Source organism: Athene cunicularia, assembly GCF_003259725.1.
Source record: "Athene cunicularia isolate RWA chromosome 3 unlocalized genomic scaffold, athCun1 chr3_part1, whole genome shotgun sequence".
Classification (NCBI taxonomy): domain Eukaryota; kingdom Metazoa; phylum Chordata; class Aves; order Strigiformes; family Strigidae; genus Athene; species Athene cunicularia.
The window spans coordinates 123,187,311-123,208,762 of NW_020799097.1; the positions used below are offsets into that span (position 1 = coordinate 123,187,311).

The following is a 21,452-nucleotide window of genomic DNA, read 5'->3' on the forward strand; positions in this document are numbered from 1 at the left end:
TGTTAGAGCAGCCTCTCTTTCTTACAGCTGATGTGCCTTGATAGAAGCTTTTACTTCAGACCTGCAAAGTCTTTGAGACACCATGCTTAAAGGGAACAGTAATTAGGGGATTATTTCATATTCTGTTTACTGCCTCACAGTTATGAGCACAAAGGAACAGAGAAATAAACCACGAATTGTCAAGATAAACAACAGATCAAAGAAGAATTTAGATGCTACCTTCAAATATAAAGCAGAACGAGTCTACAAAAGTCATCTTCATACAACAAACTAATGGGATAGACCAGTAACTTAACTTGCTCAAGAGGAGAAATAATAATTTTTTTAAAAATTTGTCCTTATAGCTTAAAATGGCTCAGATGGAAATTTGTCCACTGTATTTCTACAGACTAACCAAACCAGTAAGATCCTCTACTGGGAAGGAGGCCAAAACATACAAAGTTTATATAATAATGAGGAAAAAGCACTGCAGCTCATTTGCTGCTTTTTTCCTCATTTCTAATGCTATTTTAAATCTCTGCCTGCTTTCCTATGTTCACCGACAACCAAAAAAACTTAGAGGCATTTCTGTTTCTACAAATGTTCTTTCCACTCGTATTTTTGCATCATCACAGTCTTTTTTCCAAAGTTTTACACCCTCAGCAGGAGTCATATATGTACATGCACAGACACTGACCTGTATACAAGTCCCATAAATGCCAGGCTTTGAACAAAGGAAAACTCTTTTCCTTAAGCAAAGCATAGGGAATCTATTAAGCAGAGCCTCTCCCTTCAAAAAGAAAGCCATTAGCTTGAGGTTTCTGAATATAAGAATGATCCATCAGAATCACTAGCTGAAAATGGAAGAATTTAGAAGTTTTAACTAAATAATTACACATTAACTGGGTAAGCTTAAAGGTACCTAATTGTTGCACTCAAATTACCTATGTTTAGAATAAAAAGTTTCAGGGTCTGCTAAAATTGCCTACTTACCAATTGCATATTTACCAGTGTTTATAGCACAGTTCTTAATGAAATGTTTACCAAACTCTGGTCACATCATCTTAATACTACTACAATCTGGAATGTTCCTAAGAGGCAGTCTGCACAAGGAAGGTGAAGCTGAATTTTCCCAAAAGCAAACAGAAGCCACCAAACATTAACAGAAGATACAGTCAAGAAAGAAACAAGGTCTCTGAAGAGGAGAATTGATCGTTCATGCCCTGAAACTTTTCAAAAGTCACTTAACTGTGGCCTCTTAGCATTCTTAATGGTTAGAGATCTAACTCATCTCTTTACCAAAAGCTTATTTTAGTATTTGCCTTTCTGGAAAGAAATAACCTAAGGCCAACAGTGTAAACAGACAGCAAAGATGCTTCTCATATGTATTCATGGACCACAACTATTGAACCAAGATGGCCTTGTCAGAACAAGCTATGGGACAGGATTACCAAGCTGCAACAAAAGTAATGGGAAATTCTGCTGCAGGACTACCCAAAAATACAAATTCCTAGTTAGAGAAAAAAAGGACGACTTTCATAATAGAGGTTCTCATTTTCAGCACTCAGCACTATGACTGCCAAGCAACTGAGAAAATGGCACATGTAAGAGATGCTGCTACTTCAGGCTCTTGCAGCTCTCAACACTATGTTTAGTCTATGGTTTAATCTATGTTTTCCCCTCTGTAAAAAAAGGAACTTTGAACACTGCAGAAAGCCAGTAAAATCTTCCTACTTTGTTCATATATAGAACACAAGTGATTTCTTCAGCTCAGACTGCTTGCAATAATCATAATTGTTACCTTTTTTTAATACCTAGTTCAGCTGCTCAGTTCTACTATTTGTGAGAAGTGGCATAAGAAGCATCACCAAACATGTATATTACTATACAAACCTCGTTTCTGAGCCCACTAACATACTGCTATTCCACAATGAAAAAGAATTTCTCCTCTGGTACAAGCATGTCACAGAGCTCTGCACTGCTGGCAGAGTAAAGAGCACAAAGAAATCGCTATACTCAGAAGCGCCTAGTATTAAGGTTAGGTGTAGCACAAGAATAATTCATTTTGGTATACCTTCAATCAGAAGTCACAAGAATAGCAGGTAAGTAAAGATGCTGGGTAGATTAAAGACCTGGACTAAGGAGGGACACAGCTGACTCTCTGAATGTGTTGGGTACCACTGTGGTGACACTGAAAATTAAATGCCTCTGCATATCCCATTAGCTGATTGCCAGCCACACACATTGCAACATGCATGACATTAAAGTGGTTTTCTAATATAGTATTGAAACAACATCATCAAAACAGAACTCATTGAATTCAAAAGCTCACTCCTAAACTCCTCTGAACTCATTTTATATCACACTCCTATAATAAGCTCCAGATAAAGCAAAGATTAAAAATGTTAGCTGGAGGAAAGTCAACTGTAAAGTCACATCTAAAATTTGTGGAAATAACTGTCCCCTGCCTTTTAAAGCAAACAGCTGTGTAACAGCAGATATTATCAGGACTCTTAAATGGTGGCCGCCAACTCCTACAGTCTTATCATAGGGACTCCCTTCCAGTCACACATGAAAAGTAGATCCAAGAGCAGGACTTCAATCTGACACAAGGAACACCTGCCTTTTACATACAGGTTTCTCTGAACACACCATCCAGATACATTAAATATGAAGGAAGAAACAAAGCATCCCATTGTTTCCCTCATTTGTTCTTTTCCTCTCCTCCCTCTTCTTTCTCTATTTTTTACCTGGAACTGATCAGATGTACATGTGTTCATCTCAGGTGATACCGGAGGTGTCTGCCCTATTGAAGCTATTTTTTCTGCTGCAGATATTGGTTTCAAAGGTTCCTTGGTAGGCTCTAACATACCCTAAATAGATAAAGAAATAAATTAAAAATCACATGCACACACAGACACACACACACTTACATATATATGAACTGCAAATGCAAAAAAAATATAAAACACATTACTAGGTAATACTACCCTCAGATAGGGTCTTGGGGGTAACCATACATCTCTGGGACACTTTCAGTGAGGGAGACTGAAGGAGATGGGGCAGGAGGGAGAATCATCCTGGTACCTTAGGCCTAAGAAACATTTTAGAACCAGTAACAGAAACACAAGTGCTTAGCTGGAGCTTGCTTTCAACTTTCAATATTGTAATTTAAGCTGGAGAAAAGAGTTACTTGATAAGGTGACATCTCCTCCCAATTGTGTGTAGACTATTCCAGGAATATCAAATGGCCCACCAGAAACATACAAGTGCATTCATTCCATTTCAACAATTAAGTAATTCAGAAGAAACAAGCCAAATTATCAGTTTGCAGAATGATACAAAGAATAATAATTATGGACACAGAAATAAATGCACTAAAAAGCATTAAGAAAATAAATAAACCCACCTTTTTAATTTTAAACGAACTGCTCAAAGCTAAACAGTACTATGAAAAATGTCTGAAATCTCTGATGGTCCTGAATAAAATTGAGAATGAGAAAGAGATCTACAGAAAGACCAAAGTTTGCACTGAGACATGCAAACCACCTCAGAACAACGAGGTATGAGAAAAGAATCCCCCAAATAAACCCACTGGATTTGCAGCTAGCATATTTTAAAATAATTTCACAAAGTCAGCCACCAAGATCAACTGTTTCACAAATGTTTCTACACTATGTTGGGGGAGCTTAGAATTTAACCAGCCATTAAATCAGCTCTTTTGGACAGCAGAGAAACGTATGAAGCAATGTAGCAATAGAGAGCAGTAAGCTCCTTTACTACTACCACCATCTCTATCCAGCTTATTGTGTGCACAAGTATATACAAAATTTAGGAGATAAACTGTTGCAAAAATTAACCATACAAGTTGCACACAAACATAGCTTTGCTCACAAACATGTTACAGGAGGAAAACAGCAATTGTTATGAGCTGTTTTATCTCTCTGTATCAGAATACCGTGCTTACATCCAGAGAAGTGCATGAGCTGACCTTGAAGCATCAGAAAACAGCAGCTCTAGAAACTGACTGTGGAAGACACTCTACAAAATTAACCTACAGATTAAATCGGCTTAATATATACCAAGAAAAACTATAATCCTTTTATATTCAATGTGTGAATGACCATGTAAGTGTATGTGTGTTTGTATACATACATACACACACACAGGTTTCCAGAAAAAAATGGATTTATTCTGCTCAGACTAGTAAAAACGGCAAACCTTATCTTCTGAATGCCTGAAAGTTTCCTTCAATCTACAGAAATCAAAACTATGCTTGATGTTTTATCTAGCACTTGGGGCAATACAACAATACTGGCTATATAGTGCTTTTTAATGCATAAATAGCCTAATATGTATGTGGGTCCTTTATTAATATGCCAATAACACTGCAAGGCTTATCACACATCTCTCGACCCGGGGATATTGAGATGCAATCAAGTAATTAAACAGTCTGTCAGAGAAACAGTTGCACAAAGAGGAATGCTGGAGAGTGCCGAGAAAACTTCCTACACACATACTTCATGGAATACTGTAGCTATCTAGCAGTTCTTAACCTTCCTGAGAAGCATCTGGTCTTAGTGACAGGGCTTCCCACAAGTGCTGATGCAAATTCATGTTTTGATTAATTTCGATGTTCCTGTCATTTTTGACAATTATTTAACGATCTAGTTTTTTGTGTCAAGTTTGAGTTGACATTTTTACATCTATACCTTATATTTAATAGTTAAAATTCAACAGGAACTTTTTATTTATTGGTGCATACACATTAATACATAACTTCAATTAATTTTCTCTTTTTTAGAAAATGCCTCAAACTCAACTTAGACTAGCTAGCCCACCTTATTAAATACCTTGGTTTTCATAAAGCAGTGAGTAAATCAATATTTTGTTCATTTAAAATAAAGTATCTCCTTGCACATACGATGAAAATTGTATATTTGATGGTTCTTTTCTAGGTTTTTACCGACGCCTATGCCATAACCATACTTACAAAAATATCTTTCAGCACACTTGGTGCTTAATGTCATTGAATATATTTCATTATATAATGTTGTTGGAACTATAACAAAAAATTAACACTAAAAAAAGCTTACCAGTCCTGCTGCATACATGGGTACTATAACAGGCTGTTTCTTGTTGCCTGTAAAGAGCTGATAAAACAACAACAAAAAAATTTACTTAGAAATTTGTGTCAGTGACGATAATATTTTTTCAGCATTATACAACTTGTATAAGATTAACATCAGACAATAAATACTATGTTAAATAATATAATGGTTAAAAACTAATGCAATTTTTAATAGTAATAGGGCCTGTAAAAAGTTGTCAAATGGTCTGTCATGAAAAGCCATGTTCAGTGCAGATAGGCAATTAAGAGACAAGCATACGTACAAGAAGACATCCACCTGCTTTTACATTTAAAGCAGCTCTGTTATTTAGAAAGCAAGTTTTATTGACTGACTCACAATATTTCTTGTGTCGATTCCCAAGGAGCATAAAAGCTTTTTGTTGCTGTGGGAGCCACCCCACTGGTATCTCAGTCCATATGCATCATGGATATCCTGCAGCTCTGTCCACACGTCCATCAGCTCCCTATACAACCCATCATAAATCAAGTTATCAATGGGAATAACTGCTTAGCAGCTTTGAATATTTATTCTAGTTTTTAAGGCAAGTGACTTATTATACATTCCAATTAAACTTACACCCAAGCACCATACCCCAGGGAATCAAAACTGCATAGTGTTCTCAGAACAATTATAGTTCAGACTTATTGGAAAATTATGTCCACAGCAGACAGGACAAGGCCTACTTAGACTTCATCATCACATGAATAAATATAGAAATTCATATCAAGTGTAACTAAAATGCAAGTGCTGATTAACTCAGAGCCATCACTTAAAAGAAGATGATATGCTGTTGATTAAATCGATATGCTAAGTGAAATACTCCTGGCATATACAGTTGCTGAAAACAAGCATTCTGCTAGATAAATAATTTTTACTCAACAGTTTTTCAAAACAGTTGAAGTAAACAACTCGTTCTGAATTACCACTGTATGTTTTAAGTTCCCAAGATAACACATTTCTACTTCCTTTTAAATTTACTTCATTGTGGCTTCTTACCCAGTATTTGCTAAGGTCTCCTCAACTGTCACCTGCTTTTCACCTGCTTCCAACAAATGATTCAAGGAACTTATTTCTTCTTTAATTTCAAGAACAGGCATGGAAGGAAAACAGACTTCAAATATTCGTTCCAGACGACTTAGCAACGTTGTCTATATCAAAGAGAAAATATTTCTGTCAAGTTTTGTTAACTGTTTTAAGAGTAGTCCAAAATTATAAAAATAAGTTAAGATGGAAAGCATAAGTTTCACTTACCACAAAATAGGTAACTGTCAGATGACCACAAGACTTTTTGAGCACCAAATACAGGTTGCTAGCTACCAAGAAACAGTAAGTATCTTACCCTCTGCAAAGTGTGTTTTTACAGAAGAGTCCAGAACAATTCTTACCAGAGTCACTCTTTGTTATAAATTAGCAGAAAACGCGTGCAGCAAATACTATGCTATTTTTACTTAAGATGTGTTAAAGTCTCCAAATCTACACGTACTAAGGATTTTACTGAACACATTTTTTCAGTAAGCTTGGTACAATCAATATAACTTCACTTAATGACTATGCACTTCAACCCAAACTTGAGACATAACATTGATTCAGAAGACAGATTCACTTATAAGAGGTATGCAGTTAAAGGTCTCACAAAACTTAGCCTGATACACAACATGCTCATGGTGTGATAACAACTTTGAAAATGGTAAGGAAGAACTATTCATAGTCCAAAGAAAACACACTTCCTAAAAACTGTTAGTACCAATGACTCAGATGAATCCCCAGCTTTATTTGCTACGGTTCATATCATAGATATAATGCAGAAGAGCCAAGACAAAGGCATTTAAACCTGTTGTTTGTCAAAAAGTATTTGTAAGATGTGTTTGGTACTTCTCCAGATCAAAAAGCTAACAAAGAAAAAAAAGCATTAAGGCGTTAATTTCTTTCCCCTAAACCCATTTGTGTGCTTTTACATGCTAAAGGTTGTTCAATTTAAATTAAAAAAATTACTTTCCTGTAACCAATTTCCCTTTCCCTCCATTCATGATTCAGACAGTTGATGCCAAATGTTGTGATCCTGTGAGGGTTAAAAGCCAACCTTGGGAATGTTTCTTTGCTAGCCAAATAACTTAAAAAAAAAAACAAACCCCAAAACATCCCCAACTAAGTTTTATTGTAGTTGAATAAGGAACCAGCCTGATAGCAGCATGGTCTGCATAACCACTTTATCTATGTTACTCTCATCTGCCCTTCTTTCTGCTGCCTTATACCAGAAGTATGTAAATATAAACCCTCAGAAGTTTTGAGAGAGGGCTATGGATCTATATCCCATGGTTTTGAGAGACTAGGCAGGATTTCCTGCTTGTCACAGTAGTTGAAATTGTGTCTTGATGTCACCATCACTTCAGTTTTCCTTGGGAGAAGTGAAACTTCAGCATCTTAAGAACCCTGTCTGCCCTCCTAAGTTTCATAAGACACCAAATACCTCCTGCTTTTCTCTCCATCAGTGACACAATCACTGCTGTTGGGTAGGATAAGGTCTCAGCAGTACAAAGAGCATATATTGGTACTAATGGTTTCCAGGCATTTTAATTCTACAGCATGCTCTGGAGAATACTTCAGTTCTTGCCACTTGGACCTTGACAGCTGGATTTAATATTAAAAACAAAATTAAAAACCCCTTAAACAACTTTGTGCCCCCACAAAAGGAAAAAAAAAAAACCCACTCCCCCTATTTTTCTTGTTACAAGCTATTATGCTATCTTCTTTTTAAGTTCTTCCCTTACATTTCTATCTCTTCTCTGCTGTATTTCTAAATAGTCACAGAATTTCAACTTTATTATAGATCCATGAACACTCTCAGACATCAGAGGTACCACCGGAATATATTTTTTCCCCAGGTCAACTCATTAAAGACAGGCAACCAGCAATCTTGTAACATTTATTAAAAAGTACCAATTTCAAGGTATGTTCATAAAAATTAAAGCCTTTTTTTCCAATGTACTTGTTCTTAACAGCAGCACTTGACTCTCTTCTTGGTAGGGGAAGGAGATGCAAGCCTAGCACAAAATGAACACTTAATCTTTCCAGTTTGGAACTCAACAGCCACCGTCCTCATACTCTGCTGCCCTGCCCACAGGGCAGCATCCAGCTTTCCTACTGGGGAAACGGAAAAGAAACCGAGTAGGCGAAAATCCCACGAGCATCCCACAGTGTGCGCTAGTATAGCTATGCCAGCAGAGCCCTCCTGTGGAGATGCAGCATATTCCAGCAGCAACACTGAATTTACAAATGTAAACCTCAGACAGAGGTTTTGTGTTACAATCGAAATGATTTAAGGTTCAGAGAAACAAGGCTGGTAGGTGGAAGTTACATATTTTAATTAGACCAAGTGATACAGTTGGAATAAACCTTTAGGCACCAGAGTATCTGCTTCGTAATTATAACAGGTATCCATAATACTTGTCATCTGATTTTTTTATCTGAAAATTTGCCTCTTGTCTCAATTAAGCAAACCACTGACCATGTACATCAGCAAACGTAAGAGGCAAACATCATGTTATCAGAATATCTTGATTCTGTATTGGAGTCAGGATGATGGAGGCAGGAACCAAGTGCGAACCAAGTCTATTCAGTCCATTCTCCCTATTCAGCTGCTACCCACTAAAAGCATGAAAATGAACTTGGTTAGTACATCAGCTCTTCAGTTTTGCTACCTGTGAAAGAAGTGTCCAACAGGGACAGCCACCAGGTTCAGTTACTTGCAAAGCATAATGTCAAACTGCTATAATTATTATAGTATCAAAGGGCCTGAATTACACAGTATACCTGACCCACACTTCTCATTTTTTCTTTTCTTCTTCATTACCTCACCAGTAAATTCTGACCATAATGAGTCATGTTCTACAGTGTATATTTTTTCTTTTAATCATCTCTTAATGCCCAATCCTTTTGGCCATACAGGAAGTTACAATACTTGCTACATCACCTGCAGGCTGTTCTGTGTTTGTTGGCTAGAACCAAGACACTAAGTTACACTTTCAGAAAGTAAAACTAAACAGTATTCCAGATTCTAGCCTAATATTTCCACATACAAAAGCATGCTCTACTTATTTTAAAACTTTACTTACAATATATCACTTGCCCTTATCTTACATAAATAGGTGATGCTTACTTCATTTCTGTAATACAGCAGGAATACATATCTCCCCAGTGAAAAGGAAGAGGCAGACAAAAGGCATTGTACTATGAAAACAGCAAGGCTTCATGTTTCTTGGAAAGGATCAACATATGAGAACATGCTAGTGACTAAGAATATGCTCACTTAGGCAATGAAAGAATTAACAGAAAGCCTGTAAGAACCAAGCAGCATCTCAGCACCCAGTTTCAATTTGAGCTTAAGAATTGTGCCAAAATTTCAGGAACAGTTTAATTATAGGACTCTTTACACTTCCTTTCATCTTTTTTAAGTTTCCAGAAATGCTTAGTCCTTATTTATATACGATAGAGAAGAACAGTTTCCATAGCAAACGAGAGTAATTAATTCTATGTGTGCAAATGGACACAGGGATGAGTGTACAAACACACATACACCAGACAGTGGCAATGTCCTTAATAGAAGCAGCTGAACTTGATCTTCTAATTGGTAATGAAATCCTGTGGTCACAGCTCCCAGGTATGAAGGGCATCATCAAAATTTTGAAATAAGTGTCCATCTTCTACAAACTTCAATCTACCGTTTGTATAAAACAGACTGTAAGAAAATACTTGTCATACACAGCAGTGTCATGTCTTTCAGGGTGAAAAAATACTGAAAAAAGGCAGAAAAAACCCAGGAACTTTTCTCCACTTCTCACATCACTAGAAGATTTGATACAAGTGTTCTCCACTGCCATTTTAGAAGAGTAATTCTCTTAAAGGCACTTATTGAAGATGTGAATGAAGGCTACAGCTGCCACTCTAAAAATTAACTGTGATTCTCCAAACACTGACAAAGTCCCGTAGTTTGTGACTGCATAGAAAGTTTTGGTAAACACTTAAGGTATGTGGTAATCACCACCTGAAACGATTAATCAAAATACCACAGACTTTCAAGTGAGAATGATAACTATAGGAATTAGAATTTATCTCCTTTGCAGTTAAATATGGGGCAAGATCCAGCCCTCAGAGATGAAAGGCCAAAGTACTTGGTTCACAGAATTTCTTTTTGTCTTCTCCACCACAAGACTACAGAATCAATGAACTCTTTCAGCACAGCAAATCTACACTGACCATTCAGCACACTAAATCCTCCCCAGCCCACCTCCACATGAACTCAACAGCAACAGATCACTGCCTTTCTTCAGAGTTATGAAAAGAGGAGATACTAAAACCTGCCATAAAGACAACATACTTGAGCCACACTACAGAAAGTGAAAACTACAGTTTGTATCAACTTGTATGCCTGCCCTAATGCTTCTCCAGGTGAAGCTTCAGAGAACTCTCTGTACGAGGCAGGGGCAAAAAAATCCAGTCATCTCACTTCTCTCCACGGTCCCAACTACACATGGGCTGCGGAGCAGACACAAGGGCTCGTCCCATGAACTTCTTATCATGCTGGAAGCTGAAGAGTGGAGTGGTGCTTTGTCCCTCTTTCCTCCCCACTTTCCACTGGAGGGGACAGCCCCATTTCTCAACACCCTCCTTTTCCCCATTCTCACAGCCCACAGCATCTTTTCTCTGGCAGCCTTCAAGGGTGCTTTGAGAAGGGGGAGAATCAAAAGCAGAGTGTGCCTTCAGCCCTCCTTTTCCTGCTGACAAGACAAGAGGCTACAGAGGAAGCAACACTCAAGCTCTGGGCTGTTTGCGTCTATCAAACACAAACTAGAAGATGCAAGAATAAATAAACAGTGTAATAGCTAAATTATTGAGAATATTTAGATATTCAAGTCTTACCCAATAAAAAAAAAAAAGCATAAGGAGACAGAAATGAGCATATGAAGGATCCAAGATGCTAAATGTATAATTTAGGAAAGGAATAAAGTCCATATGGACATGCTCGGCTTCTAGTTAGAATTCAGAAGCTGAGTGAAGGCTCTCAAAAAACAGCAGAACAAAGCTCAGGGGCCAGAAGCCAAGAAAAGAAACTGATTAACCAAAGAGATTTTATTTATTCATTTTAAATCATGAACCCACTGCTCTACAGAGTGCCTAACATGGTATTTATGACCATTTTAACAAAATAAATCAGAGGTTGAATGAGAAACTCCCTTTGCTAGGGTTTCTAACAACCAAACCATATTTTCCAGCAACACATTTGCTTGTGAGGAGCTGGGTTCCCATATATTCCAGTACCTTCACCATATGGGGGGGTTTGCTGGGTGGGTTTTTGTTGTTTTGTTGTTGGTGTGTTTTTTTGGGGGGGCGGGGGTGGTGGGTTGGGTTTTCTTTAGGTTTTGGGGATTTTAAGAGGTAAACTACATCACCATACAGTTAACACAAGGAGTTGAAAAAGTGTAATGGGTGCAACTCACCAATCAACTTCAGTGGGTCTCAAAAATCTTTTGGACTCAAGCATTAAGCAAAGCTGAACAGTAAACTAAACACACATAAGCAAACGAGCAAATCACTAAGTTCCCAGTTAAATGGGGGCAGTTTTTTCTTTAGAAAGGGTTCCGGGCTGCTTAAGCTACGCATAGTTTCCTTCCACATAGCAACAATTTATTTCTTTCTCTGAGGTGCAGGCTCTGCTTAGCAAAGAGAACACCTTGTCAAAAGTCATGGCAGAAGAGCTGCAGGTAGAAAAGCTCCCGCGCAAAAGAGAAGCAAAGCTTACACAGAACACTCATTTAATGTCTCACGATTCAACTGAGGTGGCTTTTCTACACCTCCCTTGAAAAGCAGATAAATTTAAGATGGTGCCATAAATTTCTTAGAGGTAAAAAAAAAAAATGTTTCTTTATATTACTGGGGGTAATTTACAATGGAAACACTGGTCCTAAACTGAGATTTTACAAGCCAGAAAGAGGATGCCACAACAGCTAAAAACTCTCACCAGTGCAAAACAAAGAGTAAGATTTTTTTTTTCACGATAATTTAAAGAATTCAAGGTAATGATAGTCCTCAATATCCCCAAAACATTTTTAAACGGTAACTATAAAGGTTTTAAGGTCAGCTGCAAAGCAAATCTGAAAATCTAGTGGTTTGAGAAAGAAGAACAAGAGTTCTCTGCTCTTTTTACTGCTTGATACAAGAAAGTTATAAACCACAGGGAGGTTCAGTGTAGAAATGGAAAGCTGTCTCCCTCATTCTTGCTGGAAGGCTTGCACATTTTTTTCCTCCCTCAGCTGAAGAATGTAGCAAATCTTGCATCTTCCATGCTGGCAAAGTGAATTTAGCAGTTAATTATCTAGACTACATAAAACTTACTTCTCACTTCAAGTGGTCATGTAATTACTATCTAGTGGTATCATACTAACTTATCAGTCAGGCTCTGAAAGGAAGAAGAAGCAGATGACAGGTACAAAATGGAAAGTAATTTTGTTCTGTGACATATAAACAAACAGAAATGCTAAAACAATCCCCTCCCAAACGATTTGCTTTTGGAAGATGCCCTTAGCCAGCCTGTTCTGAGATACAGTAATTATGGGCTACTTTTAATGGTCTGTTTTTTACTGTTATTCAGCTGCACATATTCATGAACTATGCCATGGACTTAAAAAACCCAAACCTTTCTAGTCAGATACACACTGCAAGTTTGTTACCCAACTGTCTGAATTTAGCTAACACTCTCTTAATTTATCTTAGTGAACTGGGAGGCTGAAATATTTATGGTTATAATCACTTTTTTCCAGGAGGATGACTTCATTCATTGCCCAAGAGAAAGTACTCTCTAAGTGACAGTGATCCAGGGTTTTCTTTATCTCTATGCGTACTTGTGGCTTAGTAACTGTGCATCACCCACGCCATCTGATTAATCTGAAGAAGTAGAGCTTGTGAGCACAGGCCCTCTAATAAGTGGAGGATCTTAAAACCCACTTGGAGGACTGTTCAGGTTTCCCTTGCTCCCTTTCCAGGATTTAACTCTCAGCCAAATCAGGTTTTGCCTTCTGACCAAGCCACTATTCATCTCCTGCTCCTCTAGAGATGCCTACACTCCTTGTAGCTAGGCATAGCCGTATTACCCGCCCACATGATTACCACAGGTAATAAAACTGCTCTTGTGCTTTGCTTCCTAAGTCCTATATATATTATTAATGCACTATACAGCAGAGTAACCCCCTCAGCTGACTAATGTGCAACACTATCTAAGGGAAAAAGCTGCGTCACAAGCCTTATATTCCTTATAAACATAACATGATCACATAAAGGGGATTAATGCGTATGGTCCAGTGCATTTGCTCAAAACTTTAGATCAACCAGTTTACCCACCACTACATCCTAAATCAGTTTTAATGAACACAAAACCACACCTATATCTAATGCAAACCTGCAGCTATACTGAAACCAATTATTAGGTATTTTTCAGTTGAAGACAGACATTAAATGATTAAGGTATACAACAGTATTAATATGGGTTCAAATAAGGAGATGAGGAATACGGCAGGAAGGAGCCAGTGGGCACAGCTGAGCACACGGGGGCCTCTGTTGGCAGAGGACAGCCCATTACCAGCAGGGATCAGGGAACAGTTCTTGTAGATCTGTTGGAAACATTTGGAAAAAACAAATGTAAAACTCCCAAGCCAAGAGCAGGTTTTTTAGCAATGCACCAGACTTCATCACTTCACAGAAGACTGATGAGAGCGTCAGCTCCAATTTTAAGGCACAGCCATGGCACCCTGCAATGGAATGTGCTGCCGTCCCCATTTCTCCTAGCAGACTCCCAGGGCATTACAGCAGTTCTCTGCTGCACCTTCTCAGGGCTTCAGCAGCTCTGGCAGACCTCCCCACTCACGCCACACCAAAAAGGTTCTACCACACTACTGCATTTACAAGTTCCTACAGTATCGCTGCAGCCTCCACTGTCACCATCAAGCAAGGTACCCCTCTGCTTTGCAAACCACTTGTTTGGGAGTGGGGCTTCAGCCTTGGAAACTCCAACCCTTTACAAATTCTTTCAGTAGTTTTAACTGTATACCATATACCATGCCCTTTTTCTTCTCCCCTCCACACAGCACTACTGAATAGAAGAGGTCAGCAAATCCTACATGGCAGTTGAGCTACTGGTAAATAACTTTCTTGACAGATGAGAATCGCTGTATACGTCATTTCCACATTTAAACAGTAATGCTGCTGGTTAAGTATACAAAAGCAGAAAACTGAAAAATTACATTACAGTTATTTTGTTTATACATCATTCAAAATTATTTCTCTACCACATTACAGTGACTCTTCTAGCCTCCACATCACAGATCAAGCGTACACGGTATCTTGTAATCAATCCCAGTTCACCTTTAGCCTAAGCTGAGGTCTCAATTTTCACATCTAGCTCAAGTGTCTAATACATGCAGTTATTTCTCTCCTGCACAGCCTGCTCCCTTTAAGTTGCTACAGAACTTGCTTTTTTAGATCTGCCAGCAAAACATTTGAGGCAAGTGATATACTCCTCCCTAGCCTTCTTTGGTCAGGGTAATAACAAAAGTTTGTTCGCTTACCCCTCCCCTAGCTTTATTTTACATGCAAGCATTTCTGCTTTTGCATCAAACTGCTGCAGAACTCAACCTTAATATATTGGAAACAGAAGATTAGCAAATACTTTAACATGCTGTATTTTGTGGTTTGACCTCAGTGATATCCTTTTAAATGAAAGTAAAGGAAGCTGACCAAAATTTGACTTTATTTTTACTACGATTCTGCACCCAAAGTACTGGAATGTGTGCTGGCTTATGTTGACTCAACTAATCTCAAATGTTTCTAATTGCAAAGTACTAACTGTGGCTCAAAAGATTAAACACAAAAGAATTTAAGATTAAAAAAATGCTTCGTTTTAATATATAAAAAGGTTTCAATAGATCCTTCGAAAACTTAAAGCACTTACAAAATACAAAGTACGTTCTGAAAATGTGTAACTATTGTTTTAAGAGTTAACTGGAAAAAAAAAAACCAAAAACAAGAGCAGCAACTAACTGTCATTGCAAGGCTAAGGAAACCATTACAGCACAGAAAACATATCCAGCTCAATTCAACTTCCTCTCCAGCTTATTTGTGTAAAACATTCTGACTTGTACTTCCTCACTGGCAGGGGAGACAGAACATCACTTTATATCCAGTCACAACTGGCTGCAGTATAAAGAAATAAAAAAAAAATATTTCTCAAAGCTTGCTTTACAATCTAACCAAACTACTGTATGACTTCATAACATATCACTGAAGAACTTCCATTGTAACATAGGTTTTTAACATTTGTTAAGACAGACATGAGGAAGGAAAAAAAAAATAAAAATTACAGAACCTCTGAAGGTTCTGCTTTTAAACATCTACAGTCAGAGGTATTTTCTATCAAAATTTAATCATAAAATTATGGAAAATTGTAAGTAAAAATGTTTGAAACCTTCAGACTATCCCTTAATAGCATGATTCTCTCTCTCTCTCAAAAAAAAAAAAAAAAAAAAAAAAAAAAAAAGGATGATTTCCTAGAATCATCTCCCAACCCCATTTCTTTGTCATATTCTGGACAGTCTTTCAAGCAGCAACAGGAACAATTTAGACTAATTCTACTAATGACCTTAGTACTCTCAATTTTATGGGTGAATGACCAACAGAATAGGTTAGAACAGATCTGTGCTTTCAACCTGAGCAATGGACACACACATTCAGGTGATGATGAGCAAGGTTTTGCATAGGCACAAAAAACTACATAAGGGTTCACTTGAGCACCTTTTTTGACTAGTGAAGCCACTTTGAAATTTGGTGTGCTAGTTGTTGCACAAACCAGCAAGCTGGAATTATCAGGAGCTGAGGCTCACACCTTTTAACGTGACAAGAAATCACAGCTAAGTCCCAAAAGCTCCATTCCATTTGCTGATGCATGCAAAGCTCTGACTGGCATAACCTTTTTCTGAAAAGCCATTTCATATGTCACTGGTAGGAAACGGAAAGAGGCAGGGCTGTCACCAAGCCTACATGAGGTCTTGGAAAAAAAGTCCTAATTTCCTTTTATTGCCAGAGAATATCCAAGCCATTCAGACACATATTAACAAACACCCTTTATTGCTGGTGTTGTTATATGCTTCAGAAGGACACAGCATACTCTAAACTACTCACATGGGATGACATGATTAAAAAGTAGCACAGAAGAGAATTTTAAATTCAATGTGTTGTTCTGGATTTTGTAAAAGTAATATTAAATACTTAGCAAAAAAGTATCTATGTATGAATAGGCACAGATCTCAAAAGATGACTCGTGAAAGACTTAGGAAGAAATTAATTAGGAATTAATACATACTTAGCAACTAAGGCAGAAAACCTAGGGGGGTGGGGGTAAGAAATAAACTCATCTACTTCACCCTCCCCAAAACTCCTGATTAGAAATAGCAGATTTATGAAATTATCAGTCCTATATTTGTGATGTTGCTATAATGTGGTGCTTCCAACAATGAATGTATAAAAATAACTTTTAAATGGTTAACTTCCCATGAGTTTTAATGCCAGGGACAGAACTCCACAGGTCATATTTTATCATGCTCTCTGCACTAAACAAATGAATGCAGCTATTTACAAATTGAGTAATCATTTTTAATCAGATTTTGAAAACATGATAGAGAATGGTAATGAATAATTTTGGGAACTGGTAATCTCAGTTTCCAGTCACACCACTATTTTGTGAAAAGGCAGCATCAGAGTACCCTCCCTGAAGTCAATAAAGTATGAAGCAAAGAAAGAACGATCACAGGCTCTAAGATGTTTACAATGGCTTATTCCTTTGATTAGTTTACATAAAGGACCATATATAATCGTCAAAACAAATGCATACAAGTTCCAGCATACTCAGCTCATTTTTCTGGTGGAAGTAACAGTGCAAAAGATACAAGATGCAAACAGCACGCTATTTCATGCCAGCTGATCTCACCCACCAAATTAAATAGCGCCCACAAGTCAAACAAGGACTATTCAAACGTGTTGTACACAGAAGCAGGAACCAGGAAGAGATGTATGCACAAGAGCATAAGATGACTGAACAAAATCAAGAACACCTTTACCTGAACTGAAGGTGCTGGCTCTTGAGATTGCTTACTGGTAGTTCCTTGGAAAGATGCTAAAGCAAAACTGTCAGTCTTGTGTAATACTGGACCAGCAATCCTAGCAGATGCATCTGTCCTATGTGACTGCCACGTCTCTTTTCTGTGATGAGATTCACCAGCTTGCTCATCTCCAAAGGCAGCCCAAGAACAGCTGTCTTTTTGTTCATCTTCAAACGCATTCCAGTCTGTAGCCTGGTCACAACCTGCTGAACTGAAGTCCGCAAAGTCGTCAGAGTCCTGAAAAGCAACACTCTCATCTTGAGGTTTTGGCACTGAATCAAAGTCTCCAAATTCACTATCATCACCATTTTCTACCTCAGTAGTATGCTGGAAGTCTAAGCCAGAAGTTTTACTGGTAGTATTACACTCTAGAGTGTCAGCAGTCTGATTTAGTTCAGCTTGATCCAACCTTGCTGGCTGCTGAGAAACAGTACTTGTGTCCCTGATTTCATCATGAGGTTCGCCAATATGTGCGGGCTGTTCAGAAGTTCCTTCTAAATCTAGAGCATTTATCGATTCTTGAGCATTAATGAAAGCAAGAGATGCACTGCTGACTGAACCAAAATCACCAAAATCATCATCATGTGTGTCACTGCAAGCTATAACTTCAGTACTGCTTCCACCATTCTTAAGATCTTTAGAATCACCCAATTTCTCTCCTGCAAGATCACAGTTTAGGCTTTGGATCTTATCAACCTTGATGTCCTCAGTTCCCAGAGAGTCATCAGGTCTAGTAAAACCTTTGCCATTCTCTATGCCATGTTGTCTTCTCCTCTCATTGTGTTCTCCATTTTCAGTAGTGCATATTGAACTTCCAGTTGTTTGAGACTTACTAGAAATTGAAAATTCATTATCTTCCAGTGCTAAGGGACCCTGTTCACAGCTAATTTCTGAAATGCAAATCTCTTCTTCAATACAAGTTACTCTGTTTATTCTGTTGTTCTCCTGAATGCTCAGAGAGTGTCTTTCATTAAGAACACTGCATATTGTAGGTCCTGTTCCCTCTAAACAGATTGTTTTTTTGCTTGAGAATGTAGCAAAATCTGCAAAGTCTTCACCTGAGCTAGGCATTGAGTTCAAACTTTGCTCAGTACTATGGTCGCTAACAGTTTTCAGTCCCTTGGAGTCACCAATACCGTCCAGATCTTCTGTTCCCTGAGGATTTACAGGGTCCGTTGCTGCAAATCCATTTGTTAGAATCTCTAGACATGTAGGTTTCTCACCATTACAAGCATCTATTTGCTCATCCTGGCTCTCAACTGCTATACCAGTTCTAATGACATGAAAAGAAAACCCTTCTGATTTCCCAGTGCTGTCTCTCTGTTCCCCTCTTTTGTTTACATCTTCTAAAGCAGTACCTGAAGTTCTAAACTTAGATTTTTCTTTGCTGGTACTAGTAGCTGACATATCAGAAAGTTCCTTAGTAAGAGTAGGAAGCTCTGCAATGCAGTCTTTATCTTTAACATTTTTAACAGATGTGAAAGTTGCAATGCTAGCTACATTGTCAGAATAATCATGAAGTGGGATGAAATGATTTGTGGGTATAAACTCTTCCTTTGGATGACTGTAGTCCTGTGTATCAAAATCAGCAAAAGCTACACCAGCAGTGGTAACACCAGAAAATCCTCCAAATTCTCCAAACTCATCTTCATCATCATCATCAGCTCCATTGTCTAGCGGTGGAGGGGATGAGGAGTACATTCGAATAATATCTGGTTCCATTGTTTAATTCCACTTCAAAGTTAATGTATTTCTATAACAGAAAAAGGAAAAAGTGTATCAGAATTTGTCTAGCTTTTGTCATCTCATATTTTTTATTTTTACTGTTTCATCTTTTATTTTAGAAGTGTGCATATAGGTCAATGTCCATAGTAGATATGAGAAAGAAACATTCCCCAAACCCATTTTCTAACCAATTCTTTTGTTTTAGAAGTCACAGAGAATCACTGGGGACAGCTCAAGTCTCTTGTAAACTACTACACAATTGTATTCTCAGCAGACAGTGCTGAAATGCCAGAGCACAAAACATGTTTGTCTTGAGCTGTTGTGCAACACACTGACATGACTAAACTCAGTTTTAACCCATCAGTTCTCTACTCTCCATCACCAGCAATTCATAAAATAGCAAATGACCCCAGTCCCTCTTCCCACACTCATTTGTGCACTCAGCTGACAGCATGACAGAAATTAAGCCACTTGATATACTGTGCCACGACAGTCGTGTACAGAAGGCACCTTCAGTAGCAGCAATGACTTCAAAAGATGTTTCCATAAGCTTTGAAACTGTAAAGGAGTGGAAGAATGAACTGATATTATAATTGCTAGCTATGATCTGCTGCCCTACTGTTTACGTTTCTTTCTACTAATTCATGGGTTTCTGTTAGTTCTCCCTGTACTTTGGGTTTCATAACTGAGCCAATGTGCCCTGTCTTCACAGCTGCTGCCGCCAAGCCTGCTTTTGTCCTACGAGCTGCCAGTTGGGAAATGCCATTATGAGCACCAGCAAAGCCAAGGGCAAAACAAAATTCATCAAAGCTTATTCTCAAAAGCAGAACGGAGAAAGATTACCATAAAATATTTAAACGCAAATCACAAAATCGGGGAAAAAAAAAAAAGTATTCACACAGCCCAGATAGAAGCAGATTAAGGACTCTGTCTCAACATCGCAAAGCAAATTACAGGAACAAGCAAGGTACGGATTGAACAATTTATTTCCTTAAGAGTTACCTTGCATTTTTCAATACTGTATGTAATTAATGAAGCAATAACTAATACTATTTATAGACTCACAACTGTACATGTCACTTATCTACTTCGCACCTTAGAGCCCTTCAAGTGAGAGCTACAAGCAAGTGTTTTCCATTTCAAGTGACAGTTGTCATGAATAAACTGTAACAACATACTACGTATTACCTACACAAAAAAAGTGGAAACTATCCATACATATTAGCAAATATTTGAATTTAGCCACCAGAATAAGCGCAGACTTTACAATACTAGCTTTGAAACACAGATAAAATATGAACCTTAACTCCAACATCTTTAGCAAATTACTTTGCACATGCACCCTAAACAGCAGCACACAAAGGGTATAACAACAACAAATGAAGATCTGCAGTTCTTCTCAAGCACAACATCACAGCAATTGAGCCAAACAACTCTTGGTATTTGCCAGGCAAGTCTGGCATCTTTAAGGTGACTAACATACATACAATTTTTTTTTTAAAGCATATTTTGCAGTTATAAAAGAACATCATGCTTATCAGATGAAGCCATGAAGTAATTTATAACATCACATGCAAACTGAAGACGACTGCAAAGGAATTTTGTTTAGAATAAAGAATAAGTTGTCAACAAGCTCCCACATAGGCTTACTCAGCACCAGCTGCTTAACAATGTATTTGAGAGGATTTTCACTTTCTTATCTCAGAGGCCTCATCTCTCAAGAGCACTCTCCTTTTTACATTAAAGTCTAGCAATTGCTGTTTAATGTCATACATGAACGTAAAGATCCTTTCCAAGACATCTGTAGAGTGTGACTGTGTTGACACAGAGATTATTTCAACCTGTTCACCTCCCAAGCTTCTGGGTTTTCAACTTATTAAATATGATAATGACATTTCTTCTTTGTAACTATCAGAGCAGCCATTCCTTCTTTACATCCAAACTTCCAAGATCTACTGTGGTTGGCCATCAACACTAAGATTAAACAGCCAGTATATCCAGACTACAATTATTTTCTGAATGTTTAACTGCAGAGGAAAATCCATATGCTACAAACAAAGATATACCTTGGTAGGTAGAAGTGCTGGTTTTGTTCTTTTGTAGAAAAAAAGACTGTTTAGGTAGATATTGGTATACATAAGCTTTGCACATCTCAAGACATCTCGGGGATAACACTACTGAAAGCTATAAGGGAGTTGGTTCAATAGTGAGTGGCATTGTGTCTGGAATTCATGACTGCTAGGATCATGAATGAGTAGCTCTTTAATAACATACTGACATTTAGGAGAAAGGACAGACAAAACTGCATCAATTGGGATGAGACTCACTCCCCACCTCTAATTCCTGGAAAAGGGAAAGGTGTTCTTGTTTTCTGTGGGGTTGGGGGTTTTGGTTTTTTTTTTTTGGGGGGGTGGGT

The 21,452-nt window shown here is 37.9% G+C and overlaps 1 protein-coding gene and 1 long non-coding RNA gene across 3 annotated transcripts in view; one reads left to right on the plus strand and one right to left on the minus strand.

Annotated features, from left to right (window-relative positions):
• The window catches only part of LOC113478133, a 23,047-nt gene extending 16,597 nt beyond the window's left edge, over positions 1-6,450 (plus strand). Inside the window, exon 3 of the long non-coding RNA XR_003398007.1 lies at positions 6,439-6,450. This is a non-coding gene — a long non-coding RNA (uncharacterized LOC113478133). The remainder of the gene's footprint in view (positions 1-6,438) is intronic.
• Positions 1-19,064, minus strand: part of AFTPH (aftiphilin) — a 34,864-nt gene extending 15,800 nt beyond the window's left edge. For both annotated transcript variants that reach the window (XM_026845008.1, XM_026845007.1), the window contains exons 1-5: positions 17,270-19,064; positions 6,108-6,259; positions 5,448-5,574; positions 5,076-5,132; positions 2,730-2,852 (exon numbers count right to left, since the gene is read on the minus strand). In XM_026845008.1, the coding sequence (XP_026700809.1) occupies positions 2,730-2,852; positions 5,076-5,132; positions 5,448-5,574; positions 6,108-6,259; positions 17,270-19,033 (2,223 nt within the window). In that variant the 5' untranslated portion in view covers positions 19,034-19,064. The remainder of the gene's footprint in view (positions 1-2,729; positions 2,853-5,075; positions 5,133-5,447; positions 5,575-6,107; positions 6,260-17,269) is intronic.
• Positions 19,065-21,452: the final 2,388 nt, after the last annotated feature.